Source organism: Rana temporaria, chromosome 12 (genome assembly GCF_905171775.1).
Source record: "Rana temporaria chromosome 12, aRanTem1.1, whole genome shotgun sequence".
Lineage (NCBI taxonomy): Eukaryota > Metazoa > Chordata > Amphibia > Anura > Ranidae > Rana > Rana temporaria.
Window position 1 is genome coordinate 14,330,633 of NC_053500.1, and position 18,485 is coordinate 14,349,117.

Below are 18,485 nucleotides of genomic sequence, written 5' to 3' on the forward strand. Positions count from 1 at the left end.
TCGATGTCATGATCTTTGAGGCAAGGGAGTGGTGTCATACCACAGAACGTTTCCTGCGAGGGCAAGCTTAGAATCCTGCACACTCAGTGCACATTGGGGACCCTGGTAATTATTGTATTGATCTACTCCGTGTCCCCCAAATTCTCAACTCTTCCCCCATCTCTGCTTCTTTTTGTAAGCCATTTTGATCGCTCTGATCATATCTGGTCCTCCGCTACCTGCTCGGTGCTCAACGCGCCTTATCAGACTTGCACGTCTTACGCTTACCCCGCGCTTTGCTGAATACAGTCACGTATGCCCTTTTATGTTCATTTTTGTGTTTTTGGCAGCACCTCGAAGCAGACGAGACTGCTAGCCTCGTAATTCAGTCGCCCCCTCACTATGATTTCTTAGAGACTCGGTTGTTTTCCTTTAGGTCGCTCAACGTTGGACAACCACTAGGCCTCTATGGTTGGTGGCACACCCTAGGATCATGCATGATTGTCCATTCTAAAGGTAAGATTATGGTTATTTTTTGTTTTAACATGTTTTGAGATTGCTGGTTGTCTGTCCGTCGTTTTGTTTATGAAAGGGGGTTCACCTTGATGTGGCAGCGATCGAAGTGCTGGTGGTATCATCACTACATACAAAAAGGTTGTATTGCTACAGGACGCTTATAAATTTAAACTTGTATATGAAATGCGTTTGGATGAAAATTGTCAGCCTTTGGACAATACCATCCTTCTAGAGAGGAGAGGGATTCTTTTTTTAAAACGCTTCTTTTAAGTTCCCTTTTAGAATTCGGCTAGACACTGAGACAGCATGCAACAACTTGCTTTCTCTAGAAGTCATTACATAAGCTTGTTTTACCCCCAGTGTTTAGGACGGCACCTTTTACGTGCTTCATTCGTTATCTGGGGAAAATATTTAAAAACAATTAGCCCATCAATCCCTCTGGCCAAAAGTTGGTGGACGCGTGACCATTGCACGAAAGACGGTGGACGTGTGACCATTGCACGAAAGACGGTAAGCGTGTGACCATTGTACAAAAGACGGTAGACGTGTGACCATTGCACAAAGGGTGGTGGACGTGTGACCATTGCACAAAGGGTGGTGGACGTGTGACCATCGCACAAAAGATGGTGGACGTGTGACCATCGCACAAAAGATGGTGGACGTGTGACCATCGCACAAAAGATGGTGGACGTGTGACCATCGCACAAAAGATGGTGGACGTGTGACCATCGCACAAAAGACGGTAGACGTGTGACCATTGCACAAAGGGTGGTGGACGTGTGACCATTGCACAAAGGGTGGTGGACGTGTGACCATCGCACAAAAGATGGTGGACGTGTGACCATCGCACAAAAGATGGTGGACGTGTGACCATCGCACAAAAGATGGTGGACGTGTGACCATCGCACAAAAGATGGTGGACGTGTGACCATCGCACAAAAGATGGTGGACGTGTGACCATCGCACAAAAGATGGTGGACGTGTGACCATCGCACAAAAGATGGTGGACGTGTGACCATCGCACAAAAGACGGTGGACGTGTGACCATTGCACAAAAGTGCTGGTGGTATCATCACTACATACAAAAAGGTTGTATTGTTACAGGACGCTTATAAATTTAAACTTGTATATGAAATGCGTTTGGATGAAAATTGTCAGCCTTTGGACCATACCATAAGAGGGATTCTTTTTTTAAAACACTTCTTTTAAGTTCCCTTTTAGAATTCGGCTAGACACTGAGACAGCATGCAACAACTTGCTTTCTCTAGAAGTCATTACATAAGCTTGTTTTAGCCCCAGTGTTTAGGTCGGAACCTTTTACGTGCTTCATTCGTTATCTGGGGAAAAAAAATAAAAACAATTAGCCCATCAATCCCTCTGGGAACTGTCAGCCACGTCACTCTGGCCAAAAGTTGGTGGACGTGTGACCATCGCACAAAAGGTGGTGGACGTGTGACCATCGCACAAAAGATGGTGGACGTGTGACCATCGCACAAAAGATGGTGGACGTGTGACCATCGCACAAAAGATGGTGGACGTGTGACCATGGCACAAAAGATGGTGGACGTGTGACCATGGCACAAAAGATGGTGGACGTGTGACCATGGCACAGAAGATGGTGGACGTGTGACCATCGCACAAAAGATGGTGGACGTGTGACCATCGCACAGAAGATGGTGGACGTGTGACCATCGCACAGAAGATGGTGGACGTGTGACCATCGCAGAAAAGGTGGTGGACGTGTGACCATCGCACAAAAGATGGTGGACGTTTGACCATTGCACAAAAGGTGGTGGACGTGTGACCCTTGCACAAAAGACGGTGGACGCGTGACCATTGCCCAAAAGACGGTGGACGTGTGACCATTGCCCAAAAGGCGGTGGACGTGTGACCATTGCCCAAAAGGCGGTGGACGTGTGACCATTGCCCAAATGGCGGTGGACGTGTGACCATTGCCCAAAAGGCGGTGGACGTGTGACCATTGCCCAAAAGGCGGTGGACGTGTGACCATTGCCCAAAAGGCGGTGGACGTGTGACCATTGCACAAAAGACGGTGGACGTGTGACCATTGCACAAGAGGTGGTGGATGTGTGACCATCGCACAAAAGACGGTGGACGTGTGACCATTGCACAAAAGTTGATGGACAACCTATTCCAAAACCATGGTCCTTAATCTGGTGTTGGCCCACTTTTTATGCAGCTATAACAGCCTTCACTTCTGAGATGTCTGTCGGAGTTTGTGTTCATTCATCCAGGGGAAGCATATGTGAGGTCAGGTACTGAGATTGGATGAGAAGACCTGGTTCACAATCTGTGTCGTTTGCATCCCAAAGAGGTTCATTGAGGTCTCAGGGCACTTGATGTCCCCCACACCAATTTCGTCAGACAATATCCTTATGGACCTGACTTTGCGAATCTGAAGTTGATCATCTTTAGGGACGCCCACATACTTTCAGCCAGATAGTGCAAGGATCAAGTGATCAGGTGACAGTTGTAAAATGTACCTTGATGTGGTAGTTTAGTGGATTTTGAAGTGCTGGTGGTTTTATCACTACATAAAAAAAGGTTATATTGCTACAGGACGCTGATTAACTCAAACTTGAGTGATATATTTCAAGTATTTCTTTTTTTAATTTTGATGATTATGGATTATAGCTAGTGAAAACCCAAATTCAGTATCTCAGAAAATTTAAATATTGTGAGAAAGTTGAATCTTGTAGACTCATGGTGTTAATCAGCTAATTAACTAAAAACACCTGTAAAGGTTTTCTGAGCCTTTGACCCGGACCAAAATGCAGGTAAAGGACCTGGACAGTTTTTCGATTCGGAACTGCGTCGCTTTAACTGACAATTGCGCGGTCATGAGACTTGGCTCCCAAACAAAATTGGCGTCCCTTTTTCCCCACAAATAGAGCTTTCTTTTGGTGGTATTTGATCACCTCTGCGTTTTTTTTTTTGCGCTATAAACAAAAATAGAGCGACAATTTTGAAAAAAACTCAATATTTTTTCCTTTTTGCTATAATAAATATCCCCCAAAAATATATAAAAAATATATTTTTTTCCTCAGTTTAGGCCGATACGTATTCTTCTACCTATTTTTGGTAAAAAAAAATCGCAATAAGCGTTTATCGTTTGGTTTGCACAAAATGTATAGTGTTTACAAAATAGGGGATAGTTTTATTGCATTTTTATTAATATTTTTTTTTTTTTACTACTAATGGCGGCGATCAGCGATTTTTTTGTTTTTTTTTTTTTTTTTTTTTTTTTTTTTTTTTTTTTTTTTTTTCGTGACCGCGACATGGCGGACACATCGGACAATTTTGGGACAATTGTCATTTTCACAGCAAAAAATGCTATAAAAATGCATTGTTTACTGTGAAAAATGACAATTGCAGTTTGGGAGTTAACCACTAGGGGGCGCTGAAGGGGTTAAGTGTGACCTCATCTGTGTTTCTAACTGTAGGGGGGTGGGGCTGGACTGGACGTGTGACATTATTGATTGTGTGTCCCTATATCAGGGAACACACGATCAATGACAGCGCCACAGTGAAGAACGGGCAAGCTGTGTTTACACACGGCTCTCCTCGTTCTTCAGCTCTGGGGACCGATCGCGGGACTCCAGCGGCGATCGGGTCCGCTGGAGCACTTAAAGAGGACGTACAGGTATGTGCCTGTGCCCAGCCATGCCATTCTGCCGACGTATATGTGCAGGAGGCGGTCCTTAAGTAGTTAAATGTTCTCTCAGTCTGGTTCAGTAGGTTACACAATCATGGGGATGACCGCTGACTTTGACAGTTGTCCAGAAGACATTCATTGACACCTTCCCCAAGGAGGGTAGGTCACAAAGGGTCATTGCTATAAAAGCTGGCTGTTCACAGAGTGCTGTATCCAAGCATATTAATGGGAAGTTGAGTGGAAGGAATAAGTGTGGTAGAAAAAGGTGCACAAGCAGCAGAGATAACTGCAGCCTTGAGAGGATTGTGAAGCAAAGGCCATTGAAGAATTTGGGGGTGATTTACAAGGACTACGGCTGGTGTCAGTGCTCAGGAGCCGCCACACACAGACGTATCCAGGACATGGGCTACAACTGTCACATTCCTTGTATCGAGCCACTCCTGAACCAGAGACGTCTTACCTGGGCTAAGGAGAAAAGGGACTCTTTTCGGATGAAAATACATTTTGCATTTCATTTGGAAATCGCGGTCCCAGAGTCTGGAGGAAGAGTGGAGAGAGACATAATCTAAGTTGCATGAGGTCCAGTGTGAAGTTTCCACAGTCAGTGATGATTTGGGGAGACATGTCATCTGCTGGTGTTGGTCCACTGTGTTTTATCAAGTCCAAAGTCAGCGCAGCCCTCCATCAGGAAATTCTAAAGCACTTCATCCTTCCCTCTGCTCACCAGCTTCATGGAGATGCTGATTTCATTTTCCAGCAGGACCTGGAACCTGCCCACCCTGCCAAAAGTACCAATACCTGGTTTAATGATCATTGTATCACTGTGCTTGATTGGCCAGCAAACTCGCCTGACCCAAACCCCATAGAGAATCTGAGGAAGATGAGAGACAGAAGACCCAACAATAAAAATTAGCTTAAGGCCATTATCAAAGCAACCTGGGCTTCCATATCACCTTGGCAGTGCCACAGGCTGATCACCTCCATGCCACGCCGCATTGATGCCGTTATTCATGCAAAAGAAGCCGACCAAGTATTGACTGTATACTATACTGTACATACTTTTCAGTAAGCCAACATTTCTGTATTAAAAATCTTTTTTTTTTTTATTGGTCTGCCCCCTACAGACTAACTGCTCCATTTGTTCCTTGCTGGTTCTATGAATTCCGGACAGCATTGAGTAAACTGGAGATGGACTTTAAGAACCCCAACAGTGTCCTTTGGTGGCACACGTGTGCATTAGTGGTGTTTAAAGAAAGCTAAGGGGGTACCACATTCAATAAAAACTGTTAAATTGTTTTTTGGACATTTGAGCGGACTTTACTGGTACCAAGTAACACTATATATTTTTACATAAAATGATTTATTTAATGTTACAAAATGAATAAAAATATGTAGAATAAAACAAGAGTAAATCGAGCTCTCATTTTTATAACTATATATATATATATATATTGTGTCTGTCTGTCTGTATGTGTGTGTGTGTGTGTATGTATGTATGTATGTATGTATGTATGTATGTATGTATGTATATATATATATATATATATATATATATATATATATATATATATATATATATATATATATATATATATACACACGTGTGTGTGTGTGTGTGTGTGTGTGTGTATATATATATATTTCCCATCACTGCTGAGTCAAGTAAAGGCAACGTTTTGCTGTTGCTTCTTCAGGACCTATTTCATTGACAGCAGGCAAAGGGATTCTGCATGGGAAAGAAAAGAGTATCAAAACTTCATCAAACGGATGACAGATCAAAACAAATCACATATAGTAATGTAAGTCCCATAGATGATATGGAGACAGTGTATATGAGGTGCCACTCGCATAGCAGAGAGAGCCCTCCAATGTGCGGCATGCCGTACGCTACCCAGGCGCAATCGGATCCGCTCGACACTCCCTAAATCAAGACGGGTAGACTGGTTAGCGTACGGCATGCCGCACATTGGAGGGCTCTCTCTGCTATGTGAGTGGCACCTCATATACACTGTCCCCATCGATGAAGTTTTAATACTCGTTTCTTTCCTATGCAGAATTCATGTCAATGGAAATAGGTCCTGAAGAAGCGACAGTGAAACGGGCTATGGGGCTTACATTACTATATATGATTTGTCATCCGTTTTGACATTTTGATATTCTTTTCTTTTTCTTTGCCATGTTGACCTTCTTTGACTCGGCAGTAATAGGCAAATATATACATAACGTGTATGTGGTTATACAAACGAGAGCTCGATTTTCTCTTGTTTTATTCTTTATCTTTTTATTCATTTTGTAACATTAAATAAATCTATTTATTTTTGTAAAACTATGTAGTGTTACTTTCTGGTACCGGTAAAGTCTGCTCAAATGTCCAAAAATAAATGTCTAAGGCCCCGTAGACACGACCGAACATGTCTGCTGAAACTGGTCCGCAGACCAGTTTCAGCGGACATGTTCGGTCGTCTGTACGTCCAACCGGACAATTTTCCGGCGGATCGGACAGGTTTCCAGCGGACAAATGTTTCTTAGCATGCTAAGAAAAACATGTCCGCTGGAAGCCTGTCCGTCGGACATGTTCGGTCGTCTGTACGACTCACCGGACATGTCCTCTCGGCCGAATGCCCTCGCATGCTTCAAAGTGATTCGACGCATGCGTGGAAGCATTGACCTTCCAGGGCCGCGCACGTCGCCGCGGCGACAGCGCGGCCACGTCACCGCGTATCCTGTACACAGGGATTTTGGTTTGATGGTGTGTACAGCCATCAGACCAAAATCCGGAGCGTCCATGTGTACGAGGCCTAACAGTGTGCCTTAGTGGTCTCATCTTTGAAGTCAAGGGGTCATTGCGGGACTCTGAACTGATAGTGGGGGTCATACAGCAACTGTACGGAAACTTCTAATGGCTTTAGGGGTTAAAGGCAGATTAGTGAGTCATGAAAGACCTTGATAAAGTTGCAGTGCTAAACCACATGCAGAGCTGAGCAGGGAGCAGACACCTGCACCTTGGCAGGAAGTGGTGTAACAGCACAATGCGAGGCCTCCTGAGTATTGCAAGCTGGAAGTCATGATGCACCCCCCCCCCCCCCCCATCGTGCTGCACAATCATCCAACGTGACCCATATTTCAGCTGGGTGCAGAGAATGCCTGATCAGCAATCATTGTCAATTCTGATTAATGTGACTGCATAGGATACTGTGCTTTTATTTATATTTTTTATCTCCTTTTATAGCTATTAGGTGCAAGTTGCCACTATGGCTCCAGGTCCTGTGACTCGCCCACCCTCCGATCCCACCATCCCTGCCCTCTGCTCCGCACTGGGTCTGTTTCTTCTGCTCTGCGGGTTGTGCGCCCTCTGCAAGAGAAGGTAGGTCACTCCAAACAGAACACCGGCTCCTGGATGTACAGGTGTTCCTTTCATTCTGTTCATTTTTCTGAAAGAGGAAATTTATTACACAGGAATCTCGCAGACATAAAATACGTCACAAGGAGAACCAGTTTTTAAAGTGGAGGTTCACCCGAAAAGTTAATTTTTAACATTAGATTGAGGCTCATTTTGTGAAGGGGAATCGAGTAGTTTTTTTATAATCGAAGCAGTACTTACCGTTTTAGAGAGCGATCTTCTCCGCCGCTTCCGGGTATGGGCTGCGGGACTGGGCGTTCTTATTTGATTGACAGGCTTCCGACGGTCGCATACAGCGCGTCACGATTTTCCGAAAGTAGCCGAACGTCGGTGCGCAGGCGCCGCATAGAGCCGCACCGACGTTCAGCTTCTTTCGGCTACTCATGGCGCGATGTATGCGACCGTCGGAAGCCTGTCAATCAAATGGGAACGCCCAGTCCCGAAGACCATACCCGGAAGCGGCGGAGAAGATCGCTCTCTAAAACGGTAAGTACTGCTTCGATTATAAAAAAACTACCCGATTCCCCTTCACAAAATGAGCCTCAATCTAATGTTAAAAATTTTTTTTCGGGTGAACTCCGGCTTTAATGGGCTTGGGAAAAAAAATCTGCAATTCTGTCCTTTTTTTTTTTTTTGTGTGACTGGTGGTACCTGGTAATCGTACAAGATGGTATAGAGAACAATAAAAACGTTGTGACATTCTAACACTACTTCACTCTACTTAAATGTGGCTTTTGTGTCCCCTGAACAGACAGGAAGTCATTGTCACCAATAGGAGTACAAAACCTGACAGAGGCGCCAACCCTGTTCTACTCTCTGTGTTTAAAATGAATGAACAGAACTGGGTTGGAGTTGGGCTTTAGCCACTTGATAGTAGTAATATTTTTTCTGAGCAAGACCTATAAAAGAAGACTATAATAAATATATATATATATATATATATATATATATATATATATATACCGTATTTATCTTGCTATAACGCGCCCCTACATATAGCGCGCACCCCAGAACTTGAAGGAAAATTCCTAGAAAAAAAAAAATACTTACAGTTTGAATGCTCCTCGTCGGTGTCTTGCCCGTCGTCCATCGCGTCATGCCCGGTGTCCATCGCGGCCTCGTCCGGTCCGGCGTCCTTCTGCGGCCATCGTGGTATCCTCCCCGCGCTGTGTTCGAACCACTCCGCCGACATATACCGAGCGCAGTACACTGGTATAGTCGGGCAGGCTCGGCTCCTCTCGCGTAAAGGACGCACAGGACGTGACCGCAAGAGGAGCCGAGCCTGCCCGACTATACCCGAGTGTACTGCGCTCGGTATATGTCGGCGCAGTCCTTCAAACAGCGCGGGTATCGGCGTATATCGCCCACCCGCGATTTTGCCCTGATTTTCAGGGCAAAAAAGTGCGCGGTATACGCCGATAAATACGGTATATATACTAGCGTACAAGCCGAGGCACCTAATTTTACCACAAAAAAATGGGAAAACTTATTGACTCGAGTATAAGCCTAGGGTGTCCATCTGCATGCCTTACTGTGCCCATGCCTCACTGTGCCCATGACTACACTGTCGTTTAACATGGGAGTCTATGGAAGAGGTGCCCGGCTTTGAAAAATCGGTGCTCCCCGGCCGTAGGTCCCCCGATAACAAACGTTGCACACTTATAGAGGAAGAGTGGGGCTACATGTGTGCCAAGTTTGGGGTCCAGGGCACCTATGGCCGACCGGTACTGGGTCCCCAAAATCCGGGAGATCAGGCACAAAAAGGTGGCTTGAGTTTAAGCCGTGGGGGGCATTTTCAGCACAAAAAAAAAGTGCTAAAAAACTTGGCTTATACTCGAGAGTATATATATTATAGGTTTTGCTCAGTAAAAATATTACTACTATTTTTTTATATATATATTATGTATGTACGTACGTACGTATAGATAGAGATGGATAGATAGATATAATATATATATCTCTATCATTTCTCTCAATACAGATTTCCTTTAACCACTTGCCCTCCGGAAGATTTTGCGATACGGCATTAGCGCGCGTAATTCAAATGCTCCCGTAGGGGGCGTGGATCATTTAAATTAGGCGCGTTCCCGTGCCGAACGTACTGTGCATGCCCCGTCCCTAAAATTTCCCGACGTGCATTGCAGTAAATGATGTCGCAAGGACGTCATTGGTTTCGACGTGAACGTAAATGACGTCCAGCGCCTATGGATACGCCGGCGTAATTGCTCTCTGAATCTACCCCACTGTTGCTATATATCCTGACGCGTTTGAAATGTATTCATGCGATTTTATTTAAAAGTCTGTTTACTGAAATAACGATTTTATGTGAAAATGGGTGGATTAGGTGTTGGAAGGTAATGATGATATCTGATATGTTTGTCCCTGTTTAGGAGGAAGAGAAGGAAGAGGAGGATGAGGAACGTCCATCCCAATGGGGTGGCCCTTGTGGACGTGGTAAATTATAATTCTGTGAAAACTGAACAGCGATCGGTTTTCTTTCTTTCTGTCGTTGACCGTTGTGCTTTTAGCGTTCTGCCATAGAATTTGTTAGACTTTTTTGGTACTTTTATTTTTGACATTCTTTGACTGTGTGTCATTTTTCCAGACCCTGCTGCGTCAAACCCAGCTTAGATCTCTCAGCAAATCCGACACCAAACTCCATGAAATCAAAAAGCCACGTTTTGGAGACCACCGTAAGTTCACGTTTACTTGTATTCTATAGGTCCTCTTTTCCTAGGTGGTGTCATGTCCAGAATCAGAAAGCAGACCCCTTTTTTCCTATCAGAATGCAGACCCCTCTTTTCCTAGGTGATGTCATGTCCACAATCGGAAAGCAGACCCCTCTTTTCCTAGGTGGTGTCATGTCCAGAATCAGAAAGCAGACCCCTCTTTTCCTAGGTGGTGTCATGTCCAGAATCAGAAAGCAGACCCCTCTTTTCCTAGGTGGTGTCATGTCCAGAATCAGAAATCAGACCCCTCTTTTCCTATCGGAATGCAGACCCCTCTTTTCCTAGGTGATGTTATGTCCAGAATCAGAAAGCAGACCCCTCTTTTCCTAGGTGGTGTCATGTCCAGAATCAGAAAGCAGACCCCTCTTTTCCTAGGTGGTGTCATGTCCAGAATCAGAAAGCAGACCCCTCTTTTCCTATCGGAATGCAGACCCCTCTTTTCCTATCAGAAAGCAGACCCCTCTTTACCTATCAGAAAGCAGACCCCTCTTTTCCTAGGTGATGTCATGTCCAGAATCAGAAAGCAGACCCCTCTTTTCCTAGGTGATGTCATGTCCAGCATCTGAAAGCAGACCCCTCTTTTCCTAGGTGGTGTCATGTCCAGAATCAGAAAGCAGACCCCTCTTTTCCTATCAGGAAGCAGACCCCTCTTTTCCTAGGTAATTTCATGTCCAGAATCAGAAAGCAGACCCCTCTTTTCCTAGGTGGTGTCATGTCCAGGATCAATAAGCAGACCCCTCTTTTCCTAGGTGGTGTCATGTCCAGAATCAGAAAGCAGACCCCTCTTTTCCTAGGTGGTGTCATGTCCAGAATCAGAAAGCAGACCCCTCTTTTCCTAGGTGATGTTATGTCCAGAATCAGAAAGCAGACCCCTCTTTTCCTAGGTGATGTCGTGTCCAGAATCAGAAAGCAGACCCCTCTTTTCCTAGGTGGTGTCATGTCCAGAATCAGAAATCAGACCCCTCTTTTCCTATCGGAATGCAGACCCCTCTTTTCCTAGGTGATGTCATGTCCAGAATCAGAAAGCAGACCCCTCTTTTCCTATCAGAAAGCAGACCCCTCTTTTCCTAGGTGATGTCATGTCCAGAATCAGAAAGCAGACCCCTCTTTTCCTATCAGAAAGCAGACCCCTCTTTTCCTAGGTGATGTCATGTCCAGAATCAGAAAGCAGACCCCTCTTTTCCTAGGTAATTTCATGTCCAGAATCAGAAACCAGACCCCTCTTTTCCTATCAGAAAGCAGACCCCTCTTTTCCTTTCAGAAAGCAGACCCCTCTTTTCCTAGGTGATGTCATGTCCAGAATCAGAAAGCAGACCCCTCTTTTCCTAGGTGGTGTGATGTCCAGAATCAGAAAGCAGACCCCTGTTTTCCTATCAGAAAGCAGACCCCTCTTTTCCTAGGTGGTGTGATGTCCAGAATCAGAAAGCAGACCCCTCTTTTCCTAGGTAATTTCATGTCCAGAATCAGAAAGCAGACCCCTCTTTTCCTAGGTGATGTCATATCCAGAATCAGAAAGCAGACCCCTCTTTTCCTAGGTGGTGTGATGTCCAGAATCAGAAAGCAGACCCCTCTTTTCCTATCAGAAAGCAGACCCCTCTTTACCTATCAGAAAGCAGACCCCTCTTTTCCTAGGTGATGTCATATCCAGAATCAGAAAGCAGACCCCTCTTTTCCTAGGTGATGTCATGTCCAGAATCAGAAAGCAGACCCCTCTTTTCCTAGGTGGTGTGATGTCCAGAATCAGAAAGCAGACCCCTGTTTTCCTATCAGAAAGCAGACCCCTCTTTTCCTAGGTGGTGTGATGTCCAGAATCAGAAAGCAGACCCCTCTTTTCCTAGGTAATTTCATGTCCAGAATCAGAAAGCAGACCCCTCTTTTCCTAGGTGATGTCATATCCAGAATCAGAAAGCAGACCCCTCTTTTCCTAGGTGGTGTGATGTCCAGAATCAGAAAGCAGACCCCTCTTTTCCTATCAGAAAGCAGACCCCTCTTTACCTATCAGAAAGCAGACCCCTCTTTTCCTAGGTGATGTCATATCCAGAATCAGAAAGCAGACCCCTCTTTTCCTAGGTAATTTTATGTCCAGAATCAGAAAGCAGACCCCTCTTTTCCTATCAGAAAGCGGACCCCTTTTTTCTTAGGTAATTAACTTTAGTATCTAGCAGTGCTAACGTTGGTGTTTATCAGCCTTTTGTTACCTTTCTTTTGCTTTCTCATCATACTGTTATCTTGACCAGTGCCCCTTAACCACTCAAGGACCAGAAGGATTTTTTTTATTTTTATTTTACTTTTTGCTATAATAAATATCCTGTCTGCATCATGTGACCAATCATTAACATCCTTTTCTTCTTTGTGCCACCAGAGCTTCGTCCTGTGAGCATGGACCCGCTATACCACTCTCCAAACTGGCAGCTCCCTGCCGCTACCGAGGAAGAAGACGCCACCTACTCCAACCTGAACTACACTCCTGAGCCCCTAACGACCTCCCTGTACGAGAGTGTGGGCTCTCGGGCAGAGATGGACGCCACGCCAAGTGAGTCTCGAGCAGATGAAGTAACGGATGAATACGCCGTCGTTTTCAAGATGAAGAAGGGGCTGAACACGGGGGTGCAGCAATCCAGGAAAGAGAAGGATTCGCAGACACAGAAACCCTCGGAAGAGCCTATCCTTCCACATAGGCCGGACGACCTTGAGGTATGAGGTTCAACTATTTTTGTCTAAAGGTGATTGTACAATCAGATTGCAAAGCATATGGTCATCTTAAAATGAACACGTGCTTTGCCAGAGGTTCACTTTAGTCCCCTTGCCCCATACTTTCCTTAACTCACCATTCCGCTCACTTACCCCCCTCCCCCTCAGTTCTGCTTACTTACCCCACCATTCTGCTCACTTGCCACCCCCCTCCCCTTGGTTCTGCTCACTTACCCCACCATTCTGCTCACTTGCCCTCCCCCCCTCAGTTCTGCTGACTTACCCCACCATTCTGCTCACTTACCCCACCATTCTGCTCACTGTCAGAATGTTTATACTGAAATAATAAAACAGTATTGTATTTATAAAATTATGCAAATCTTTGTTTTGGGAGACTTTACATTTTTCCACAAATACAATCAAGAAATTCAAGTTCATTTATCCGTGCTATTTTGAAGACAAGTGACACAAATGATATGCTCATGCACATGCGCCACTGTCATGGCGGCGCCCAGGAGAGATGAGGAAGAGGGGGGGGGATTAGTGGGGGGCATCTTTGTGGACCCCTGAATGCGTTCGTGGCAGAGCCTGCAGAGGAAGGAGGTGAGTGGTGTGTGTATTTGACCGACTTCACTGAGCATGTCCTGGAAGGCTATGTAAGAAAACACCAGGCTGCACTTACTCCCTCCAGTGGTGAAAACCAGGAAAGACCTCCTACTCCAGGAAGATAATACATAGATAAAAAATTATCTTCTTAGCTGATCCACACCGCAGGAAAGCTACCAAAAGTAGTTCCAGCTTTCACCCATCACGGCGGGCAAGTTGTGCCAACCTTCAGGTTTACAAAGGGTTTTATTAGAGAAAAACTCATACCTGGACCTGTAGAAGACTCTGCCAGTAACTTTTTGTGCCACAAATGTATTAGTACACCAAAGTCTGGATCTCAGAGCCCAGACCTCTGCAGAGAGACATTACAGGCAAACGTTGTTTCTTCTTACACGAGGCCCGGGTACCAACCATCTTAGGCCTTTGATATCAGCCCGAGGAATGGATCCGGTTATAGCTCCTAGGTCTCCGCAGCCAGACCATCAAAAAAGCATTTTTCTTCTTGGCACATATTGAACGTGACCAACCACCTTTAACACTGGCGAAAAAACTGAGGCACTCTTCATTTGGGAGAGGTTATATAGGGGAGGAACTCAATTTTAATTGGGTTTGCCAGTGTTTAATCACCTGTGGTGACTACATAACCCTGTGTCCCGTGATGTATGTTCAAGAAATATATATATTTAACTAAAAATACAGTGTAAAATTAATCGGGTATATTTTGTGATAATACTAATAAAAATGGATATACTTTTAAATATCAAAGATAAATGATGATGATATAGATAATCACTTTTCTACACAAGCTCTTATTACAAAATACCGCATTTCAATAATGTAATGATAACTTGTAAAGACTTGGGGCCAGATTCAGATACAATTACGTTGCTCCACGGCAGCGTAACGTATCTGATTTACGTTACCGCCGCAGGTTTACAGCGTAAGTGCCTGATTCTCAAAACTCTTACCTGTAAACTTGCGGCGGTGTAACGTAAATGCGCTCGGCGCAAGCCCGCCCAATTCAAATGGGGCGGGCACCATTTAAATTAGGCGCGTTCCCGCCTAAATTACCCGACGTGCATTGCGCTAAATGACGTCGCACGGACGTCATTTGTTTCGACGTTAACGTAAATGGCGTCCAGCGCTATTCACGGACGACTTACGCAAACGACGTGGTTTTTAAAATTTCGACGCGGGAATGACGGCCATACTTAACATGGCTTAGAACAACTAGGGCTCAGCCCTAATTTTACGCGGCATAACTGGACGGAAACGTCGTAAAGTTAGATCGACGGGCAGCGCGGACATTCGGGGATCGCCGTAACTAGTCATTTGCATATTCTACTCCGACCGCAATGGCCTTGCCACCTAGCGGCCGGCCTAGAATTGCATCCTTAAGATCCGACAGTGTAATTCAATTACACCTGTCGGATCTTAGGGCTAGCTATGCGTAACTGATTCTATGAATCAGTCGTATAGTTAGGACGGCCGTAACACAGAGATACGACGGCGTATCAGGAGATACGCCGTCGTATCTCTTTTGTGAATCTGGCCCTTGGTAACTTTTAGTGAATAGCTTTCCATGACTCCACGGACTTGTGTAAACAATTGGTGTTTACTTTAACACTGTGATTCCTTCTCAATACAAATAGACCTTCTAAGAGCCGGTTCACACTGGGGCGACTCGTCAGGCGACTCAGCCGCCTGACAAGTCGCGTCCCGTTCTATTCAATAGAACCGTTTTTAATAGGAGCGACGCAAGTCGCTCCGACTTAGAAAAAGGTTCTTGTACGACTTTGGGGGCCACTCGGGGCGACTTGCATTGACTTCAATACAGAAGTCATTTTGCAAGTCGCCTCTGAAGTCGTCTTCAGGACGCCTTGCCGAGTCGCCCCCGAAGTCGTGTTGCCCCAGTGTGAACCGGCTCTAACTTGCACTTTAAAATGCACAGACAAAATATGCTGGCTTGTAGGTTTCCCTGCCCCAAAGCACCCACCCCCCCATGTTGAGGGCATGCGGCCTGGTACGGTTTAGGAGGGGGGGGGAAAGCACTCGCTCCCCAAGGGCCTGGTATGCTCTTGGCGGAGGAACCCATGCCGTTTTTTTATTTTATTTAAGTTTTACTTTTTTTATTTGGTGTGGAGTTCCCCTTCAAGATTCATACCAGACGCAGTGTCTGGTATTGTCTGGGATCGAAGTCGGATCCCTGTTCAATGAAGTCGGACGCAAACCAATCAAAATACGCTTATTGCGATTATTTTTATTTATTTTTTTACCCAAAAAATATGAAGTAGAATACATTATGGCCTAAACTAATAAAGAACATTTTTTTTTTTTGAGGGAGGGGGATATTTATTATAGCAAAAAGTAAACTATATATATATATATATATATATATATATATATATATATATATATATATATATATATATATATATATATATATATATAATTTTTTTTTTAATTGTCGCTCTTTTTTTTTGTTTATATTGCAAAAGATAAAAACCGCAGAGGTGATCAAATACCACCAAAAGAAAGCTCTATTTGTGGTGGAAAAAACGTTCATCAATTATGTTTGGGTACACGACCGCGCAATTGTCAGTTAAAGCGACGCAGTGCCGTATCCCAGAAAGTGGCCTGGTTGTTAACCTCTTCCTGCCCGGCGTATAGTCATACGACGTCTGCAGGAACCTTTCGTCCCATATGACGTCTGGGGATTCCCTGCAGTGAGGAGAGCACGTGAGCACTCGCCGCATCACTGGGGACCCGATGCGCATGTCCGGCAGCTGCGATTGCTCGTCACAGGGCAGGGACGTGGATCTGTGTGTGTAAACACAGAGATCCACGTCCTGTCAGGGAGAGGGGACCGATGGTGTGTCCCTTGTACATAGGGACACTGATTGGTCACCTACCCCAGTCAGTCTCCTCCCCCCACAGTAAGAATCACTCCCTAGGGAACACATTAACCTCTTGATCGCCCCCTAGTGTTAACTCCTTCCCTGCCAGTCTCTCTACAGGAGAGTCAGGACGTTCTCTACGTTGCAGATAGAGAAAGTAGCTGTGTGTTAGAGGGCGTCCTGACTCTCCTGTAGTCCAAGGGAGGGGGCCGAGCACGACACTCCACACCAGGGAGAAAGCCTCGCATTACTGTGTGGAGTTACAGACAGAAGAACAGGAAGTGAGGATTTCTCATAAGAAATAAGGACATTTAAAAGCAAAATGGAAGGATGAGGTAAGTGAAGGAGGACTGCACTAAGGTAAAGGAAGCTATTTAGGAAAATAAAATTGTACCTTTACAAGCCCTTTAAGTGGCTAAAAAAAATGTTCTTCTCCTGTCCAGGACTACATGTCCCATGAGGCATTGCTCCTTACACATTCACAAATTCTCAGGCACTTACTGACCTGTATGTACGGTGTACTGAGATTTTTACATACTGTCCCTGGTTTTATTGAGCCTGGCAACCCTGATGGGGCCCCCTAGAGGCATGGGGCCCTCGGGCAGTGCCCGGGAGTCCCAATGGTCAGTCCGCCCCTGGCAGTATAATGTTGCTTAGTACCACTAAACCTGGCCTGGTCTGTGATTTATGTCGGTTTGTCCCCCTAGTTTTGGTAGACGGCCATTAAACTAATGAAAGTTTCTTTGTCCTGCAGATTGAAGCGATGTACTCCAAAGTGAACAAGAAGAAGAAGACGGTTAGAGATGACCCCCGCGTCTCTCCAAACCCGGCCTTTGAACCGCCCCCGCCAATGAAGATGGCCGCAGTGAATGAAATCGCCCAGGGCTCTCTAAACGCAGTTTTGGAAAGCCCCCCACTGCCGGCGCACCCACCCCCGCACCCCGAAGAGAATTTATACGAGAGTATATGTGAGATGAGCAGCCATGCTTTGTAGCCACCACTGAGAGTTTTCGTGACTGACACTAGGGGATAGATGTATGTCATTTTTTGATTTTTTTTTTACTAGTAATGGCGGTGATCTGCGATTCTTCTTTCTTTTTTTTTTTAAGCAGTGCTGCGCCATTGCAGTGGGCAATATCGGACATATTTTTGTGATCATTGACATTTATACAGCGATCAGAGCTATAAAAATGCACCATTACTGTGTAAATGTCACTGGCAGGGAAGGGGTTAACGCTAGGGGGCGATCAAGGGGTTAAATATGTTCCCTCGTTAGTGTTTGTAACTGTATGGGCATGTGACTGATTAGGAGAGGAGGCATGTTGTAGGAACAAACAATATGTCTCCTCTCCTCTGACAGCACAGGGATTTGTGTGTTTACACACACAAAGGCCGTGCTGGCTCTCTTGCACGTGATCGCGAGTGACCGTCGGTAGCGATTACACCATGCATATCGGGCCTCCGGACGGCTCTGAAATGGAACAACGTACCCATACGTTGTTTTGCGCAACCCTGCCATTCTGCCTATGTATATCGGCAAGTGGTTAAAGCTGAATTCAAGGCTGTTAAAAAAAATACACCATAAAGTGCTGATAGTTCATTAAAAGTGAAAAAAAATTGTTTTTAAATGCAGCAACTGGCACAATGCTGAAAGCCTTGGCCCAGATTCTCAAAGGCGTTACGACGGAGCAACACCATTTGCGCCGTCGTAACTCCTCATCTGGCCCCGGGTATCTATGCGACTGATTCTTAGAACCCATAAACAAAATTGCATTTTAGATCTGACAGCGTAAGAGCCTTACGCCTGTCAGATCTAAAATGCAATTTTGTTTCCCGCCGCTAGGTGTCGTGGACGTCGTTTTCCCCGTCGCTTATGTAAATTAGCAAATTACGGCGATTCCCGAACGTACGTGCGCTCGACGCAGAGAATTTACGTCGTTTCCGTAGCCATTCCGACACGTAACGTTGCCCCTGCTATTATGAGGGGCAAC

General features: G+C 45.2%; 1 protein-coding gene across 1 annotated transcript; it reads left to right on the forward strand.

Moving 5' to 3' along the window:
- Positions 1-24: 24 nt before the first annotated feature.
- On the forward strand, positions 25-18,218 carry LIME1 (Lck interacting transmembrane adaptor 1). Its single transcript, XM_040331458.1, has 6 exons — positions 25-495; positions 7,401-7,535; positions 9,962-10,025; positions 10,177-10,264; positions 12,663-12,994; positions 17,249-18,218. Exons 2-6 carry the CDS (start codon positions 7,423-7,425, stop codon positions 17,486-17,488), a joined length of 837 nt encoding a protein of 278 aa, XP_040187392.1. The 5' UTR covers positions 25-495; positions 7,401-7,422; the 3' UTR covers positions 17,489-18,218.
- Positions 18,219-18,485: the final 267 nt, after the last annotated feature.

Excerpts from the sequence above, each read along its gene's own strand:
- LIME1 (XM_040331458.1), top strand. The coding sequence starts at position 7,423 with ATGGCTCCAGGTCCTGTGACTCGCCCACCCTCCGATCCCACCATCCCT. Across the intron at positions 10,026-10,176 it reads GGGTGGCCCTTGTGGACGTG|ACCCTGCTGCGTCAAACCCA; the intron begins GTAAATTATAAT and ends TCATTTTTCCAG. Across the intron at positions 12,995-17,248 it reads ATAGGCCGGACGACCTTGAG|ATTGAAGCGATGTACTCCAA; the intron begins GTATGAGGTTCA and ends TTTGTCCTGCAG.